Below are 19,722 nucleotides of genomic sequence, written 5' to 3' on the forward strand. Positions count from 1 at the left end.
TAAATATTAGTTCAGTGATTCACAGAAAAGAAAAATCTTTGAGCGTTTTTCAGTTTTTATAGTAAATGTTTGAGTTTGTAAAGAAAAATGCAGAAACTGCTCATTTTTTTAGACAGCCTAATATTCTTTTTTTTCACTTTGTGTAAAATATTAACAAATTTGATAATTTTTTTCTTCATATTTTTATTTGAAATAGAATGTGCAGTGTCCCCAATGCATTTGCATGTTTGGAAATAAAAGCTATTATAAGGATTTTGAGCTTTTGCAGCCGATCTACTATGTGTCAGCCTGATCCCGTCAGATCTCAGAAGCTAGGCAGCACGGTACCTGGTTAGTACTTGGATGGGAGAGCTCTTTGGAACACCAGCAGCTGTGTGTGTTTCTCCAGGTTACACTGGAGTTGTGTCAGGAAGGGCATTCGGCGTAAAACGTGTGCCGAATACAAATGCGTGAGCAGCCAAATGGACAACATAAGGATTTTGAGCTTTACTCACTTTTTTAAACACGCTGTTATTTTGAACATAACTGAAAATGCGGGGCTCGAGGAGTAATCACAGTACTGCTGGTCCCTTTAACACAAGTTGGAATGTAACTTAAGTTGTACCTCACTGAACTCCATTCATATCTCCACATCCTTGCCACAAACAAACAACCTTATTGTTGATGGAAATACCAATGCATTTACCGATCCATCTCTTTTGTTTCATATTTCTCATAGACTTCATTCCATATTGTCTTGTGAACTTTTACGTACACTTTCAGTCCTAAGCTGTGCTGTCATGTGTGTTTTGTAGCATTGCTGGGAGCGTGGCAGAGAGTTTTGACACAGAAAGTGGCTTTGAGGACTCTGAGAACAGTGATGTAGCCAACTCTGTGGTAAGGTTTGTTGCTCGTTTCATTGACAAGGTGTGCACCCAGAGCGGAGTGACGCAGGACCACATCAAGAGTTTACACAGTATGATTCCAGGTACGCTGTTCAGCATCCCAATTCCCACAGCCCTCATTTGTTCTTATGCGTGTGCTTATGGACCCATCTTCTGTCTCACAGGCATTGTTGCTATGCAGATGGAGGCTTTAGAGGCGGTCCACAGGGAGAGCAGGAGGTTGCCTCCCATTCAGAAGGTGAGTGTTGTTCTGCAGTGGGATTGTAGTTTCAGACACATTCATGCATTTTTATGGCAGTTGTCACTTTTTTTGAATAAAACATGCTGAAAATTTTTACAAATGGATAGTTTTTCACTGTTAGTGCTTAATGAAATTCCACATTTAAATGTAATGAACAGTATCATGAAGGTGCACTTTATAGCTTCGTGTCCAGCACTGCCACTGCTCACACATCTTAACTTATATTTAATACAGCATATTTCAGTTTTTTCCTGGTTTACTGCAACTATACAGGGAGGTGATGATCTAGTGGTTAAGCGTTGGGCTTGAGACCAGAGGATCCTCGGTTCAAACCCCAGCCAGACCAGACAATCACTAAGGACCTTTGGAAAAGGTCCGTAATCCCTGAGTTGCTCCCGTTGTGTAGTGAGCGCCTTGCATGGCAGCACCCTGACATCGGTGTGTGTGAATGTGAGGCATCATTGTAAAGTGCTTTCAGCTTCTGGAAAAATGCTGTATAAGTGCAGTCCATTTACCATTTGACCATATGCACAGAACTGGTCTCATCCAGCAGTGTTTTGCACTCATTGTTGCACTTTCAGATTTTACCACTATGTCTCTTGGACCACAGTGGGCTATACATCTGCCAGCTCTGAGTAATTCCTTTCACATACACTGACGCACACAAACAAACACGTGCCATTCCTGCCTTGGGAGAAAACTGGAAGTCATGGTGAGCGGTTTGGGTCGCTTCCATCCTGAACACCTACCTCCAATTAGTTTGCCAAATGCTACAGTGTTGAAGCAGCACTTATTCTGGATTTATGATGGAATATCAGTATATAGTAACAGTATGACGAATAACGGTGAATGCATTAGGCTCCTCTCTCATTTTGCAGCAGTAGTGAAGTACAGAGGGAGTGTATTTGGTCTCGCTCTCATATTTATAATATTTATAAAGTTCTTGTCTGACTTCAGGTGATTGAACAATATTGTTTAGGGTGTTTGTGATGTTGTATCAAGTGAACATTTTGGTTAACTTTTTAATTAATAACAAGCATCAAAACCATGCATATGATGGATTACTAAGGTATTATAGCATGTTTATAGTTTATTCTAAAATAATTAAGTAACTTCATTTGAGTCAAAGTATGAAATAGTTACTAATGCTGCATTTTGAGTTACTCTGTTGTTTGTTTCTTATCCTTTTAGCTACGTTTAAGGCATATTGATGCATTATAAATTAATTTTGTACATGCACATGCAGTAGTACATTGGGTATGATGTGCTGTTAATGTGTTGTCTCCTCAGCCTAAAATTCTACGCCCAACGCTTCTTCCCGGAGAGGAGTTTGTGTCAGAGGAGTTGCGGGTGCTTCTGGACCCTGACGGCAGGGAGGAGGCCACAGCGGGCCTACTGGGGGGCCCGCACATACTGCCAGCAGAGGGAGCCCTCTTTCTCACCACCTACCGCATCGTTTTCAAAGGCATCCCTCATGATCCACTGGGTAACTGTTTTAACCTGCAGCTGCAATATATTTAAAGTCACAACGAAAAATCATTTGTGAAAAATTTGCACAAATAGCCTAAATATTTTCATATTTATCAATGAGTAGTCATTTATTATTATATTGTGTTTATATATTAAATACAGTCATTTTTGCAGACAGCAGAGTTTCTTATTCAGGTGACAGTAGACGTATGTACAAATTTCCACCTAATATCAATGAGATACTTGCCAGTTTTCTCTTAAAAAGTCTTTCCTGTATTATCTGTTTCAACACAATAAGCATCATATTAAATAGTAAGTTAATAGTAATTTGTTACTGAAAAACCTTTGTAGTGGTAGCCAAAATTTTACTATACTGTATATTTTCACATATAATTAATGTAATCACGCTATGATGCCCTATTAACAGTGAGTTTCTATAGTAATCGTCACAATTGTGTGATGCTGATGCATGGTATTATGTTTGTGTGTGTGTGTGTGTGTGTGTGCGTGCGTGTGTGTGTCCAGTCGGTGAACAGGTAGTGATCAGAGCTTTTCCGGTCTCCACCCTGGTCAAAGAGAAGAAAATCAGCATTCAGAACCAGCTGCAGCAGAACATGCAGGAAGGCCTGCAGCTACGCTCTTCGTGTTTCCAGGTGAACATCACAGCACACTGTGCTGTTAGGATAATCCTTTGAGAAGACAGTCATCAAGGATAATGCAGTAATGTTTTAGAAAACAAAAACAGTTGAGTTTATTTTGGTGTTCATTATAGTGATGCTGTCCTTTATGCAACTGCGGTTATTTTTCACACTCTTCTACCTTTAGCGGCCGCCAGAGCAGATCATATGTTTCCATCTCACCTTGTCCGCTGCACCTTCCTCAGTCACACCAACCACCTGCATGTCCTCCCTCACCTCACCTTCTTCTATGGCCTTCTTTCTCTCTTCCTACTTGGTGGTTCCATGTTCTGCATCCTTCTACTGATATACCCTGGGTGCCTCCTCATCTCTCTCTCCAACCATCTCAGTCTCACGTCACTGACTTTGTCTCCAAACTGTCCTGCTTGTGCTGTCCCTCTATGTTCATTCCTTAGCCTGTACCTCTCGTCACTCCCAGAGAAAATCGCAGCATCTTCAGCTCTGCCACCTCCAGCTGTGCCTCCTTTCTTTTTGTTAGGGCCACTGCCTCTAAGCTGTGCAAAGCTGGTCTCACTACCGTCTGGTAAAATTTGCCTTTCACTCTTAAGCCTCGGTCCCATCGAATAATGAGCCACGCATTGGTGTGTCAGCGATTATTCGAAGAATGACCCATGTTTTCATCTATCACATATCCGCTACTAAGCTGCCTCTATGTGCTTCTTTGTACCCCACATGTGCCACGTGGCAGCCTCTAGCGAGCCAAGACCGACCTGTCATTAGTGCCTTGAATGGCTTGTATCAGCCACACTAAGCCATGTAGTGCCGTGATAGCGCCATGATAATGCGATGTTGGCACACGTTTAGGCATGGGTATGGTCCAAACCTCCAGCCCTCCCACACCTGGTCCCTTTAAAGTGTGGGTTTTCAATTCACAGCAGCATTTAAAATTGTCACATTTTTTAAATGCAGTCCAAAAATAGGTGCTCCAGTACAGACCCGTGGTTGTGCGCTGTGCGCCAGGCTCCTGTCCACCTGTAATGCACCAGACCACCTAGAACCGAACCAAAGGTTCCTAGACAGCTATCTCTGTGCTCTTCGCTGGCTCCGTGGCTCGCTGCCTTTATTTCTTCTGTAGCTTTAAACACACACACACCGTGATCCCACTTTTAACTTTGTGTTTGTCCGTTTATTTCTGCAAAATCCCTCTTTTGCATGCGCGCTGCCGTTCATACACAATGAGGTGGCCACTTTAATTATATACACCTGCTGCCGTAACTCATGTGGATCACTTTAAAAAAACAAAAACAAATTACTATTTCTTCTGCAGCTTACAGGTCACCGTGATACAACTTTTAACTTTGTGTTATGTCTTCAAAATCGGTCTTTTGCACACTCTCTTTCTGTGTTGCTGCACAGCCCTGCACTGCTTTTAGCGGCTTCACTGGAGTTATTTCTTCCATGGCTTTAAACACACAGCCACTTTCACAGTCATCCATATTTTAACTTTGTGTTCGTCCGTTATTGACTAAAAAAATCACTCTTTTGGAACCTGGCTTTTGCCTAAATGCTCCTTTGAAGCGTGATGTATAGCGTCAGATCAGTGACAAAACCCCACTCCTGTAAAAAATGCATTCACGCGTAGATAATTAACTACACACGTGCAAATAATCACTCTGCGTGAGCAAAATTAACTGTGTGCGCACAATCACTCCAAGTGCACAAAGGTGCTGCGCGCGAGAACCAGCGCTCCCCCTGCCTACTCGAACTTGATTTCTCTGCTCACGCGAAGTTGATTTTTGCTCGCGCGCAGAAAATTCCTGCTCGATCGCTTGTAATTTATTATGAAATAATGCTGAATGATTTTTGTACAGAAGCTTCAGAGATCTGTCGCTGAGATAGATGATGACTCGAGTGAAGTTTTAAGCAGAAACGAGGTGATAATCGCTGAACGCCATTGTCTCAGAATGACTTCCGCGTCAGAGGGCTGTCAATCAAACCTCGCTCTCCAGAAACGGCCAATCACAGCAGTACCAGTGCCGACATGGTTCCCTCTCCACAGTGCCATAAGCTTCAAGCAAGCGAGCAGGAATTCTCTGCGTGCGAGCAGAGATCAACTTCGCGCGAGCAGAAATAAACTTCATGTGTTCATGCGTAGGTATTAGCTGCGCGCACAGAGATCATTTGCGCGCACATTAATATCTATGCATGAACGCATTTTTTACACGAGTGGGGTTTTGTCGCTGATCTGATGCCATAGTGATGAGGTACTGCCTCAGCGTGCAGTGCGCACACACAGCGGAGCTCGTGTGATTCATTAACAAGATATTAAATCAACCATAGACATACTTTTACAGCTAGGAACTGTTTAATCAAGCTATAAAAACATTAAAAATAGTTACCTTAAGCTGTTCAAAATACATTCCACATGGAGCAGGAAAGAGGAAAAAAGCGTCCAGATGAAACAGTCCTCTGTGATTCCAGAAGTGAATAGAGGTGTTTTCAGCATCCAGGGTTTGACAGAAAATGATTAATCTGCTACAAAATAATTATTTTATATACAGCGTCCAGCGCACAGAGCAGGTGAAATTGTGTGCGCAAGAGGGCAGCCGCTCCAAAAATAGCTTCTCAGGTCCTGCGTAGCTGCCAGGCGCGCAGATAATGGGCTTTTAGCAGTCGTAAACACCATGCACATGCCTCTGAGTTGTTGTAGTACCTCGTACACAAACTGCCCCACGCTGTTGTTGCAAAATTTTGAACATCTTGAAATTAGCGCCTCACTCAGAGAGGAGCCTTGTTAACTGAAGCTACTTCCTCTAAGAGCCACTCAGAGCCACTATTCTCCCACGATAGTTGAAGAAACCCTCTCGTAGCAAAAAAAAAAAAAAAAGCATGCTGTGTTACTCATTATTTATCCTTCATTATTCGGTGGGACCCAAGCTTTACAGATATTCTTTGGTCACAAATCACTCCTGCCACTTTTCCCCACCCATTCCACCCTGCCTGCACTCTCTTCTTTCCCTCTCTACCACACTCTCCATTACTTTGGATATTTGACCCCAAGTATTTAAACTCATCTACCTTAACCACCTCTACTCCTTGTAACCACACTATTCCACTGGGCTCCCTCTTATTCTCGTACATGTAGTACTCAGTCTTGCTCCTACTGACTTTCATTCTTCTTCTCTCCAGAGCGTATCTCCACATCTCCAGACTCATGTCAACCTGTTCTCTACTCTCACTACAGATCACAATGTCATCTACAAACATCATGGTCCATGGAGACTCCTGTCTGGACATCTGTCCATCATCACTGTAGACAAGAAAGGGCTCAGAGCCAGTCCTTGATGTAATCCCATCTCCACTTCGAATGCATCTGTCATTCCCATTGTGCATCTCACTGCTGTCAGATTGTCCTTGTACATCTCCTGCACTACCCTCACGTACTTCTCTGCCACTCCAAACTTATTCATGTAATACCACAACTTTTCGCACTCTGTCATAAGCTTTCTGTAAATCCACAAACACACAATGCAATTCCTTCTGGCCTTCTCTGTACTTCTCCGTCAGCACTCTGAGTAAATATTGCATCTGCTTTGCTCTTTCTCAACATGAAACCATATTGCTGCTTGCAGATCTTCACCTCTTTTATAAGCCTAGCTTCCATTACGCTTTCCCATAATTCATGCTGTGGCAGATCATCTTTATGGCTCTGTCTTTATTGTAGCTCTGCACATTGCTCTTGTTCTTAAAATCCGGAACCAACACACTTCTCCACTCTTCAGGCATCCTCTCACTGTCCAAGATTTTATGAAACAATTAAGTTAGAAACTCCACTGCTGTCTCTGCTAAATATTTCCATGCCTGTACTGGTATGTCATCTGGACCAACCGCCTTTCCAGTCTTCATAGTTGTCCTTACTTCATCCTCACTAATCCCTTACACTTCCTGATTTACTCTTTCTACATCATCCATCTCTCTCTCTCTGTCTGTCTGTCTGTCTGTCTGTCTGTCTCCCTCCCTCTTTCATTTTCTTCATTCATCAGCTTCCCAGAATATTCCTTCCACCTTCTCAACACACTCTCCACACATTGTCATCTGCATCCTTTATCAACCTAATCTGCTGCACATCCTTTCCAGCTTGGTCCCTTTCTTGGCCCAATGAGTACTTGACCTTTTCTCCTTCCTTAGTGTTTAACTTCATGTACAGCTCACTATATGCCTTTTTGCTTAGCGTTTGCCACTTCTCTTTTCACCTTACTCCATATCTCCTGGTTCTCCTGTCTACTTCCCACCTCTTTCTCCTTATACATTCATGAACATCTTTATTCCACCACCAAATCTCTGTCTTCATTGCTCTTTCCATATGTTGCACCTAGCACCTTCTAGACCGGGAGCTGAGATAGCCTACCATGCACCCCTGCTCTCCCCACAACAAAATGCCACTTGATTTTTTTTCAACCTCTATAATGTCCTTAGTGGAAATTTGAGTGGTAACAGGAAAATAAATCATTCCTGATGTACCTTTTGGCGCAGTATTCACCTAAAGGTTAAAAGCTACTCATGAGTGCTGTACGTGGCCTGAATTTTTGCACTTTTTCACCTTCTTTAAATACCTACACATATAATATCAACCATATCCATATATATATTTCTAAAAAGCTAATTTTTCTCTACTTTAATATGATACCCATCTCATTTCTGTAACATAAACTGGCACTTCTCTATATGGCTTACAGTACAACCATATACACAACACTTACCTGGACCAAAAAATGTCCAAAATTTTATGAATAGTTTTTGTAATAAAAACTGAAGTATCAGGGCCTAGATTAAGCACTAATATTACAACTACAAATCATTAGCTTTCATTTGAGACCAAAACTATGGTGAAAGGTGAAGTATTGACTGAATGCCGAACGACTGACTTGGATGCTATTTGCCTTGTGTTGAACACGTTCAGAGCACATATCAAATACAATGAAATTTACTAAGAAAATGCATTTACCTACTCTGTGATATGTCCAAAGCTATAACGTTATGCAATGTTTTACTCATAGACAATTCTAGAATGATGATTCATATGTCATATTGACCACTGGTGGCCATCTTGAATACATAACACAAGTGAATGCTTCCAAGTCCAGCTATCACCAATACAAACTGTGGCAGTTTCAGCATTTTCTGCAGTGGTACAAGTTTGCCTTTTCCACGGAAAAGGCCACGCGACCCCCGCGAATTTGTGGCGTCTGGTCACGCCCGGTGTGAACGCAGCATAAGACAATGAAATATGACGCAATAACATTTGACTTGAAAATGTTGAAAATGTAAAATATTCAAGATGGCCACCAGTGGTCAATATGACATATGAATCATCATTCTAGAATTCTATGAGTAAAACATTGCAAAACTTTATAGCTTTGGACATATCACAGAGAAGGTGAATGCATTTTCTTAGTAAATTTCACTGTATATGATATGAGCTGTGAACGTGTTCAACTCATGGCAAATAGCATCTAAGTCAGTAGTGCGTCATTCAGTCAATACTTCACCTTTCACCATAGTTTTCGTCTCAAATGAAAGCTAATAATTTGTAGTTGTAATATTAGTGCTTAATCTAGGCTCTGATACTTCAGTTTTTATTACAAAAAACTATTCATAAAATTTTTTGACATTTTTGTGGTCCAATTAAGTGTTGTGTATATGGTTGTACTGTAAGCCATATACAGAAGTGCCATTTTATGTTACAGAAATGAGATGGGTATCATATTAAAGTAGAGAAAATGGGCTTTTTAGAAATATATATATGGATATGGTTGATATTATATGTATAGGTATTTAAAGAAGGTGAAAAAGTGCAAAAATTCGGCCGACGTACAGCACTCATGAGTAGCTTTAAACCTTTAGGTGAATATTGCGCCAAAAGGTACATCAGGAATGAGTTATTTTCCTGTTACCACTCAAATTTCCACTAAGGACATTATAGAGGTTGAAAAAATCAAGTGCCATTTTGTTGGGGGGGCATGGTAGGCTATCTCAGCTCCCGGTCTATTCATAGCTGTCTCCCACACCACATTTGCAGTACTTTTCCAGTTGCCCAAAGTCACTTCACTTCCTTCCAATGCCTGTTGCACCTCCTCCCTCAATTTCACACAACAGGCTTCCTCCTTTAGCTTCTACCATCTGATCCTTTTTTGAGCTCTCACTTTCTTCCTCTTCTTCACCTCAAAAGTCATCCTACAGCCCACCATCTAATGCTGTCTAGCTACACTCTCCCCTGCCACCACTTTACAGTCTCCAATTTCTTTTAGGTATCATCTCCTACATAGAATGTGCAGTCCACCTATGTGTACTTTCCCCCGCTTTTATACATCACCCTGTGGTCCTCTTTGTTCTTAAAATAGGTATTCAAGACAGCCATTCCCATCTTTTTTGAAAATCTACTACCATTTTCCCTTCCATATTTCTCTCCTTTATACCACCAGAGTGATTTTCCAGTCTGACTGTGTTTTTTCTGATCACAAGCCCACCGCTTTATCCACTTGACAATCACCACCCCCCCCCACCCCCCCAATATACTCTTTCTTTAGAAGAGTACATTCTATCCATCCACACCATGGCACAAGAGTTTGAACCTACCTCTGATGCTCCTGGCCTTATTTCCCTTCCACGTGGTCTCTTGAACACACAGTACGTCTACTTTTCTCCTCTCCATCTTATCCAGGAACTTTTTCTTTTTACCAGTCATGCTTTCAAGTCCTGACTCTCATTTCAAGACTTCTTTAGTCCTCTCCTGCTGTCTTCAGACACATTCACCACCTCTTCTTTTTGTTCATCCAACAGTAGCCCATTTCCACCAGCACCCTGTTAAACAACGCTGGTGGCGGTCTCGACCGATCTGGTATGGAATTTGATTTGTGACCATGTTTAGTTTGGCAAATTTTACTCCGGATGCTCATTTTTCAGGGTTTGGGACGGGGACCCAGAATGTACTGGCTACACACCCCCAATTGTATAACGTTCGTTGTTTGCCTTTTGGCGGTCCCCATTTTTGTTCAGGGTCACCACAGCAGGCCCAGTACAGGCCCGCATTGGGATTTGGAACAAGTCCCACACCAGATGCCCCTCTTGACACAACTCCAGTTTTACCTGGAGAAACACACATAGCCCCTTTGTCTCCCAAAGCAATACTAATCAGTACCTACTCTGCCCAACCTCCAAGATCTGACTGGATCAGTTTTACACAGAGCAGAGCAGCTGCCAGAATTCTATGTGCTGAAATCTGTGCTCAGCCAATTTTCACCAAGATTGTATTATTTTTCTACATATGGAAAATGTGATATCAGAATACAGTCATTTAAAATATGGTGTAATAACATAAAACTGCTGGACATAGTGGGTCATATACAACTGCTAAAGTTTTTTGTTTTTTGTTTTGTTTATCTGAGTCATTAAATTCAGCTTAATTTTGCCTGAACGCAGTTGACGTGAATACAGGTTAATGTTATGTTACCACCTGCTTTCCACAGATCCAAAAGTAATTATGTGCAAGCTAAAACATATTCTTCTAATGGAACTGGACTATTGGTTGAAAGGTGGCCAGTATATTAAATGGAAATGATGACCACATGTGAGGAGGTTTTATTTAAACAGCTGTTAAATGCGGTCATAAAAAAGGCAATTAAAAACAGAAATTTCAGCATACAAAGATAAAACTATTACATAAAACTGTGTTAAATAAGTTATTGTTACCTTGCTGGTGTTTCTTTTTATGTGGTATTGTGAGCTTTCTTCCTCTCTCTTATTCTCTGCTTACCTGGCTTTTCACTGACAGTAAGAGCTCCATCTTCCACCCAGCGTAACACAGATGTAATTTGTTGTGTGTGTCTGATGCAGTGTAATTCTAATGCTCAGCGCCCATGTCAGGTAAACAGGGATTAGTATTGCATTAGTGCATAATCGTGTATTCATGAACACCTTGGTCTAAAAATGAGGGGCGGACAGATGCAATACTGTTGGAGAATTCCTATCATGTTGCAGCAGAAAGTATGTGTGCTATAGACGATCAGAAACTAAAGTCTAGAGTTGTTGAAGTATTGATACGACACATTATTCGGATGCAGCTTGCACGAGTTCACAACCCACATACAATTTGCTTGTATGATGGAGGCCAGCATGAGTGGCTGTGCATGTGGTAGTCAATAGGCCTCACTCCCTCAACAGCCAAAGGATACTCTGGTCACTCATGCCAGAGTCCAGGTTTTGGCCAACTGGACAGAGCATCCGCCTCCCATTCCAAAGACCGTGAGTTTGTGTCCCAAGGGGAGTGAGTGGGAGGAGACAAACAACAACGCGGAACAGAGGGGGCACTAGCCACCACAGAGTGAAACTGAATTGAACACAACCATTAAGTGAAAAATCATGGAAACTTTAGTTCACTTGTTCAGTGCTTCACCTCAGGGAGCTTTTGTGGCTGTTCTCTGCTGCCACACTGTGACGTGTTGCTGCAGATCCATCAACGAAACAGAAAATTCCCCACTTGGTTCCACTTTCTAAGGAACACTGCACCTGGTTCCTGACACACTCTGGCCTTAAAAGGAAATGATTGATGATACTCTGGTTTATTTGCTGTGATGCCCAGAACTCAACCATGACTATTTAAACCCATCCCAGCCATTTGAGTGGTTACTTAGGGGGACTCAGAAGAAAAGTGTCACTTGCATTGTGAGGGAGTGTCAGCCACAATATTTTGGCATCGTGGCAAGTATGATCCAGCACTCAAGTGCCTTAAGCCTCGGTCCCACCGAATAATGAAGGCTGAAGAAGGAGCCACGCATGGGTGTGGGGTGATTATTTGAAGAATGACCCACGTTTTCATCTTAACACGTATCCACTATGAAGGTGCCACTATGTGCCTCTCTGTACCCCGCATGTGCCGCGTAGCAGCCTCTAGTGAGCCACGACCGACCTGTCATTACAGCCTCGAATGGCTCGCATCAGCCACACTAAGCCACGTAGTGCCATGATAGCGCCATAATAACGCCATGTTGGCGCACGTTTAGGCATGAGTTTGGTCCAAACCTCCAGCCCTCCCACACCTGGTCCCTTCAAAGTGTGGGTTTTCAATTCACAGATTAACAGCAGCATTTAAAGATGTCCCTTTTTTCTTTTTTTAACACAGTCCAAAAATAGACACTCCATCACAGTTCCGCAGTTGTGCACTGTGCGCCAGGCTGCAGTCCACCTCTCCACCTGTGTTGCTGCACAGCTCCTGCTCTTAGCTGCTCCACTGGAGTTATTATCTTCCATGGCTTTAAACACACATCCACTTTCACGCAGTCACCCAAATTTTAACTTTGTGTTTGTCCAATATTGACTGAAATATCACTCTTTTGTGAGCTGGCGTTCTGCCTAAATGCTCGTTTGAAGCGTGATGAGGAGTCACTACTGCCTCAGTGAGCACACACACAGCGGAGCTCATGTGATACATTAATTCCAGAAGTGATTACAGGTATTTTCGGCATCCAAGGTTTGACAGAAAATGATTAATCCGCTACAAAATAATTATTTTATATAGAGTCCAGCGCACAGAGCAGGTGGAATTTGGTGCGCAAAGAGGAGACCCGCTCCAAAAATAGCCTCTCAGGTCTTGCCTCATTGCGCACACACAGTGATCCATTAACAAGATATTAAATCAACATACTTTTACATACAACAGACGTCAACATACAGACATACTTTTATAGCAAGGAACTGTTTTATCAAGCTATAAAAAACATTAAAAATAATTACCTTAAGCTGCTCAAAATACATCCCACATGGAGCAGGAAAGAGAGGAAAAAAAGTGTCCAGATGAAACAGTCCTCTATGATGCCAGAAGTGATTAGAATTGTTTTCAACATCCAAGGTTTGGCAGAAAATGATTAACCCACTACAAAATATATAGAGTCCAGTGCACAGAGCAGGTGCAATTGTGTGCGCAAGAGGAGGAGCCGCTCCAAAAATAGCCTCTCAGGTCCTGCGAAGGTGCCAGGCACACGGATAATGGACTTTTTGCAGACTAAGCACCACGCAAATGCCTCTAAGCCATCGTAGTAACTCGAACACAAACTGAGCCACGCTGTTGTTGCTAAATTTTGAACATCTTGAAATTAGCGCCACGCTCAGAGAGGAGCCTCGTTAACTGAAGATAATGCCTCTAAGAGCCACTCTGAGCCACTATAATGCCACGATAGCTCACTAAACAAAAAAAACAGGGTGCGTGGCTCCTTCTTCACTCGGTGGGACCGAGGCTTTAGTTATGAATGGTAAATGGACTGTATTTATATAGCGCTTTTTCATCTGCATCAGATGCTCAGAGTACTTTACGCATCAATTCACCCCGATGTCAGGCTGCTGCCATGCAAAGCGCCCACTACACAACGGGAGCAACTAGGGGATTAAAGACATTGCCCAAGGGCCCTTAGTGATTTTCCGGTCAGGGTGGGATTTGAACCAAGGATCCTCTGGTCTCAAACACAGCTCTACTTATGAGGATCCCAGTGGCTGGAAAAGGCCATGGGAACTGGCTGCATCAGATGAATGCTTACTGTTAAGAGTTGGTGATGGACCGGTTGTCTGCCTAGACAGTTGCCATTCAGGATCCAAGGTGGGTCTGAGGTGTTGTAGCTGTGACAACTAGCAACAAAAGCGCATGCTCCAAGATTTGACTTCACTTAGGGCCCCTTCACACATAGTACGAATAAGTACAAATCGGGGTGAATCACGGTGAAACAGCTCGTATGAGCGAACCACAAAAATATCGAACCGACGTTGAGAGAGACATGTGGTCGGACAAACGTGAACGATCCCGCTGACTCATCAAAAAAAAGTGCTGCAGAGTAAATTCATCCTACACTAACGACAAGACCTGTAATCCAATTCAAAAATGTTAAATGAAAAAAGAAACTTTACATTTGCACTCTCACGGTGCTGAAATGCCTGAGGCAGCTGTCTGCTGTTCACAGATTAAAGCAGCTGTACGTACGGTGCATCCGAAAGTTCACAGTGCTACACTTTTTTCAAATTATGTTACAGCCTTATTCCAAAATGTATGAAATTCATTTTTCCTCAAAATTGTACACATAATACCCCATAATGACAATGTGAAAAAGTTGGGGTTTTTTGTTGTTTGTTTGTTTGTTTGTTTGTTTTTTAGATTTTTGCAAATTTATTAAAAATTACAAAATCACATGTACATAAGTAATCACAGCCTTTGCCATGAAGCTCAAAATTGAGCTCATGTGCATCCTGTTTCCACCCATCATCCTTGAGATCTTTCTACAGCTTAATTGGAGTCCAACTGGGGTCAATGCAGTTGATTGCACATGATTTGGAAAGGAACACACCTGTCTACATATAAGGTCCCACAGTTGACAGTGCATGTCAGAGCACAAATAAGCATGAAGTCAAAGGATTGTCTCGAGGCGCAAATCTGGGGAAGGGTACAGAAACATTTCTGCTGCTTTGAAAGTCCCAGTGAGCACAGTGGCCTCCATCATCTGTAAATGGAAGGACGTTTGGATCCACCAGAACTCTTCCTTGAGCTGGCAGCGTGTCTGAACTGAGTGATAACCAAGTGATCTAGGGAGGTGACCAAGAACATGGTGGTCATTCTGTCAGAAAGGAGAACTTTCCAGAAGGACAACCATCTCTACAATAATCCATCAATCGGGCCAGTATGGTAGAGTAGCCAGAAGGAAGCCACTCCTTAGTAAAAGGCACATGGCAGCCCAACTGGAGTCTGTCAAAAAGCACCTGAAGGACTCTCAGACTGTGAGGGACAACAAAATTCTCTGGTTTGATGAGACAAAGATTGAACTCTTTGCTATGAATGTCAGGTGTCATGTTGGGAAGAAACCAGGCACCATCTCTACAGTGAAACATGGTGGTGGCAGTATCATGCTGTTGCAGTGTTTGCCAGTGGCAGGAACTTCAGACTAGTCAGGATTGAGGGAAAGATGAATGCAGCAATTCACAGAGACATCCTGGAAAAAACCTGCTCCAGGATGCTCTTGACCTCAGACTGGGGTGACTGTTCATCTTTCAGCAGGACAATGACCCTGAACACAGAACCCATATATCAAAGGAGTGGCTTCTGGACAACTCAGTGAATGTCCTTAAGTGGCCCAGCCCAAGCCCAGACTTAAGTCTGACTGAACATCTCTGGAGAGATCTAAAAATGGCTGTGCACCGATGCTCCCCACCTGCTCAAAGATAGGTGCACCAAGCTTGTGGCATCATATTCCAGAAGACGTGAGGCTGTAATTGCTGCCAAAGGTGTATCACCAAACTATTGAGCAAAGGGTGTGAATACTTGTGTATGTGATTTCTTTGTTTTTTTTTTTTTGTTTTTTTTTTGTTTTTTTAAATTTGCCTAAATAAAACTTTCATGTTGTCATTATGGGGTATTGTGAGTAGAATTTTGAGGGGGAAAATGAATTTACGGCATTTCAGATTAAGGAATACTTTCCGGATGCACTGTAGGTTTTTGACCACGGCACCAAATGGTAATAATTTTGTCCTTTTCTGTATGTATCTGCAATGTCACACATTTGTCATTTTATTTGTGCAAAACTTAAGTTTTTTTGTTTAGTTTCTAAAATATGTCAGCAAATCTTTTGTAAATATGGCACTTAATGGCTTCAAGATGAAGTTGATTCCTAGAATCAAACAGTAAACACATTATCAGCCAAGCAGATGTTTTTAGTGTTTTAAATGTACTGTTCCTAAAGGTTTTATGGTCAATTTCTCCTTCATAAGAGAGATGATTAAACTGGTTGTGTTGTTTTTTAGTGTTTTAAATGTACTGTACCTAAAAGGTTTTATGGTCAATTTCTCCTTCATAAGAGAGATGATTAAAGTTATGTGTTCCTGTAGTGCAGGTCCCTTGGCCTAATCCTTGCAGATTTGTTGCGCTTCCACACCGACTGGAATGCATGTGGGTGTATGTTGTGGAAACCATACGTGGTCTGTTTAACCAATCTTGCATTTAGATATGAAAGCAGCAGATTTACATGCTTTGCCATATGAGCTAGAGCAAGACTGAGACAAATCTGTTAATTAGCACAATTCTGACCCATGCACAGTGTCATCCATCTCATCAAGTAATTGGTTTCACTGATATCTTACAGTTGATAAAAGTGGCTTTTGATGAGGAGGTGAGTTCCGAAATGGTGGAAATCTTCAGGAAACATCTCCAGAGGATCCGCTACCCGCAGTCCCTCTTCAGTTTTTTTGCATTTGCTGCTGGACAAACATCGGCTCAGCTCATCCTTCCAAAGCAAAAGGAGAGGAATACCGGCTTCAGGTTTGTGGTGCTGCTTTACTAGTCAAATTTAACGTCACAGAGTATGATCCAAAGTTTAATGATTGTAAATAAGTTGTAACACATTTTTCTGTTCATTATATTTCTTTTGTCGAGTCATATGCCTTTACTGTTTGTATCACAACTGATAATGTGGGAACGTAGAGTTTAATTCAACCGTGAAGCATGGGAGTGGAAACATCATACTCTGGGGGTGGTCTTCTGCAAAGGGGACGGGACAACTGTCATGTATTGCGAGATTTTGGCAAACAACCTCCCTCCTTCAGTAAGAGCATTGAAGATGGGTCATGGCTGGGTCTTCCAGCATGACACTGACCCCAAACACACAGCCAGGGCAACTAAGGAGGGGCTCCGTAAGAAGCATTTCAAGGTCCTGGAGTGGCCTGGCCAGTCTCCAGACCTGAACTCAATAGAAAATCTTTGGAGGGAGCTGAAACTCCAAACCCGATCTGTATGGAGGAGTGGACCAAAATCCCTGCTGCAGTGTGTGAAAACTTGGTCAAGAACTACAGGAAACGTTTGACCTCTGTAATTGCAAACAAACGCTACTGTACCAAATACTAACATTGATTTTCAAAGGTGTTCAAATACTTATTTGCAGCAGTAACATACAAATAAATTATTAAAAAATCATACATTGTGATTTCCGGATTTTCTTTTTTTTTTTTTTAGATTATGTCTCTCACAGTGGACATGCACCTAAGATGAAAATTTCAGACCCCTCCATGATTTCAAAATCGCAGGGTGTTCAAATACTTATTTTCCTCACTGTATGCTGTAATCTGCCCTGTACACTTTGCAGAACACTGTCCAAAACGATTGTCAAAGGAGCCAGGATGGCTGGAAAGATCACAATGGGCCGCGGTGGCCAGACAACACTGAAGAAGAATGAACGAGGCAGCAGAATGACCTGGCACGAAGATGATGACATTTCAAGTGAGAGTACTATCATTTTTACATCTGCTTTCCAAGGTCCCTCCTGATGTTTTTGTGTAGGTGCTACGTATGTGATTGTGATTAGTTGTGCTAGCATGCATTTCTTTCCAGTATCAGATGATGGTGAGGCACCTCCTAGCAGCACGTTGCGATCATCAGAGAAGTCTACCATGGAGCAGCTGGTGGAGCAGTCCTGTTTCCGTGACTACCAGCGCCTTGGCCTGGGCACCATCAATCCCAGCTCCTCTCGTTCAAAGTCAGGCGAGCAGTTCCGAGTTACACCCGTGAACAGACTCTACTCCCTTTGTCGCAGGTACATAGCTTCAACAAATGGATACTTGTTGCCAGTTCATTGTTTTTTGCTGCATGCAGAACTTGTTTTATCACCAGCTCTTATGAGTGTCGTCTTTCTTTCTATCAGTTATCCAGGGTTGCTTGTGGTTCCTCAGGCTATACAGGACAGCAGTTTACACAAAGTAGCCCGCTGCTACCGACATAACCGTCTGCCTGTGGTGTGCTGGAAACATCCTCGCACCAAAGCTGTGCTGCTCCGCTCGGGAGGCTTCCATGGCAAGAGTGTCGTTGGACTGTTCAAGTCTCAGAACCCCTCTTCAACAGGTGTGTCTGCACTGCATGTTAATATTTTCATTAAACTTGAAGTTCTTTTGATTTATACGAGGTCTGTTAGAAAAGTATCCAACCTTTTTATTTTTTCAAAAAACTGATGGATTTGAATCACGTGTGCTTGCATGAGCCAACTTTGAACCTTTGTGCGCATGCGTGATTTTTTTTCACGCTTATTGGTTGCGTCATTTGCTTGTAAGCAGCCTTTGTGTGAGGATGGTGTAGTCTCTCGTCGTTTTTTCTTTGCAAGGAAATGGCGGAACGACTGGAGTAGCGCGACTGCATCAAATTTTGCCACAAACTGGGCGACAGCCAGGTGGAAACCATTCGGATTATTCAGATGGCTTTCGGTGACTATCCTCTGGGCATCACACAGATTAAGGAGTGGTACAACCGGTTTAAAGACGTTCGCACAACGGTGGAGGGCGTGCCGCGCTCCGATCGGCATCAACACGCTGAAACGACCGGATCATTTCCAAAGTGAACGCTGTGGTAATGTGGGACTGTCGTGTGATTATCCGAGAAATTGCGGAAGAGGTGGACATCAGCACTTTTTCGGCACATTCCACTGTGAAAGAAGATTTTGCCATGAAAAGAGTGGTGGCGAAATTCATCGGCACGAAGCTGATGGCGCAGCAACAGCGCCTCCGTGATGAAGCCTCACAGGACATGTTGTAACATGCCCTGACATGTCCAGCTTGTCCACAATTTCTTGGATAGTCACACGACTGAAAAGCCACCGAAAGCCGTCTGAGTCTTCCGAATGGTTGACAAGCTGGGCAATGACAAACAATGATATTGAGAATAACACTGTGAGTGGATTATTAATCAATGACATTAGTGATCATCTACCAGTTTTCATCGTTTATAATAGAAACCATCGGCGGAATCAGCCAGAGGAGAAAATAAAATACAGGCGAGTGCGGACAGAGGAAAACATGAACACACTAAAGAAGGATTTACAGGAGCAAAACTGGGAAAAGGTATACAGTGAAAGTGATGTTGATAGTGCATATGAAACTTTTTTACAAATATTTACATCATTATATGATAAAAATTGTCCAATTAAACAAGACTACAGAAAACAAAAAATCCAAGCTCGACCATGGATGACGAAAGGGTTACGAAATGCATGTAATAAGAAAAATACACTGTATAGAGAATTCATAAAACTAAAGACTAAAGAGGCAGAAAATAGATATAAGAAATACAAAAATAGATTAACTAATATTATACGGGTATGTAGGAAGGAATATTATAGTAACATATTAGATAATAACAAAAACAATATTAAAGGAATATGGGATATATTAAATAGCATTATCAAAAATGGTAATAAAAAACAGAGTTACCCTCAGTATTTCATTGATAATAATGTCAAGAAGGAAAATAAGGATGAGGTAGTCAACGGTTTTAATAATTTTTTTGTGAATATTGGACCAAGCTTGGCAGAAAAAATTCCCGATTCCCAACCTGAGGATTGGGATAATAATCTTATAGAAAGAAATCCCTGTTCAATGTTCCTCACAGCAGTGGATGGAAATGAAATTATAGACATTGTGAATA

The 19,722-nt window shown here is 42.1% G+C and overlaps 1 protein-coding gene across 1 annotated transcript in view; it reads left to right on the forward strand.

Moving 5' to 3' along the window:
• The window catches only part of sbf2 (SET binding factor 2), a 316,027-nt gene that overhangs the window by 218,199 nt on the left and 78,106 nt on the right, over window positions 1-19,722 (forward strand). The window contains 8 exon segments of the mRNA XM_034163256.1: window positions 795-967; window positions 1,049-1,122; window positions 2,416-2,611; window positions 3,121-3,248; window positions 16,403-16,578; window positions 17,399-17,532; window positions 17,644-17,845; window positions 17,954-18,150. Coding sequence (XP_034019147.1) covers window positions 795-967; window positions 1,049-1,122; window positions 2,416-2,611; window positions 3,121-3,248; window positions 16,403-16,578; window positions 17,399-17,532; window positions 17,644-17,845; window positions 17,954-18,150 — 1,280 coding nt within the window.

This window comes from Thalassophryne amazonica, chromosome 2 (assembly GCF_902500255.1).
Source record: "Thalassophryne amazonica chromosome 2, fThaAma1.1, whole genome shotgun sequence".
Lineage (NCBI taxonomy): Eukaryota > Metazoa > Chordata > Actinopteri > Batrachoidiformes > Batrachoididae > Thalassophryne > Thalassophryne amazonica.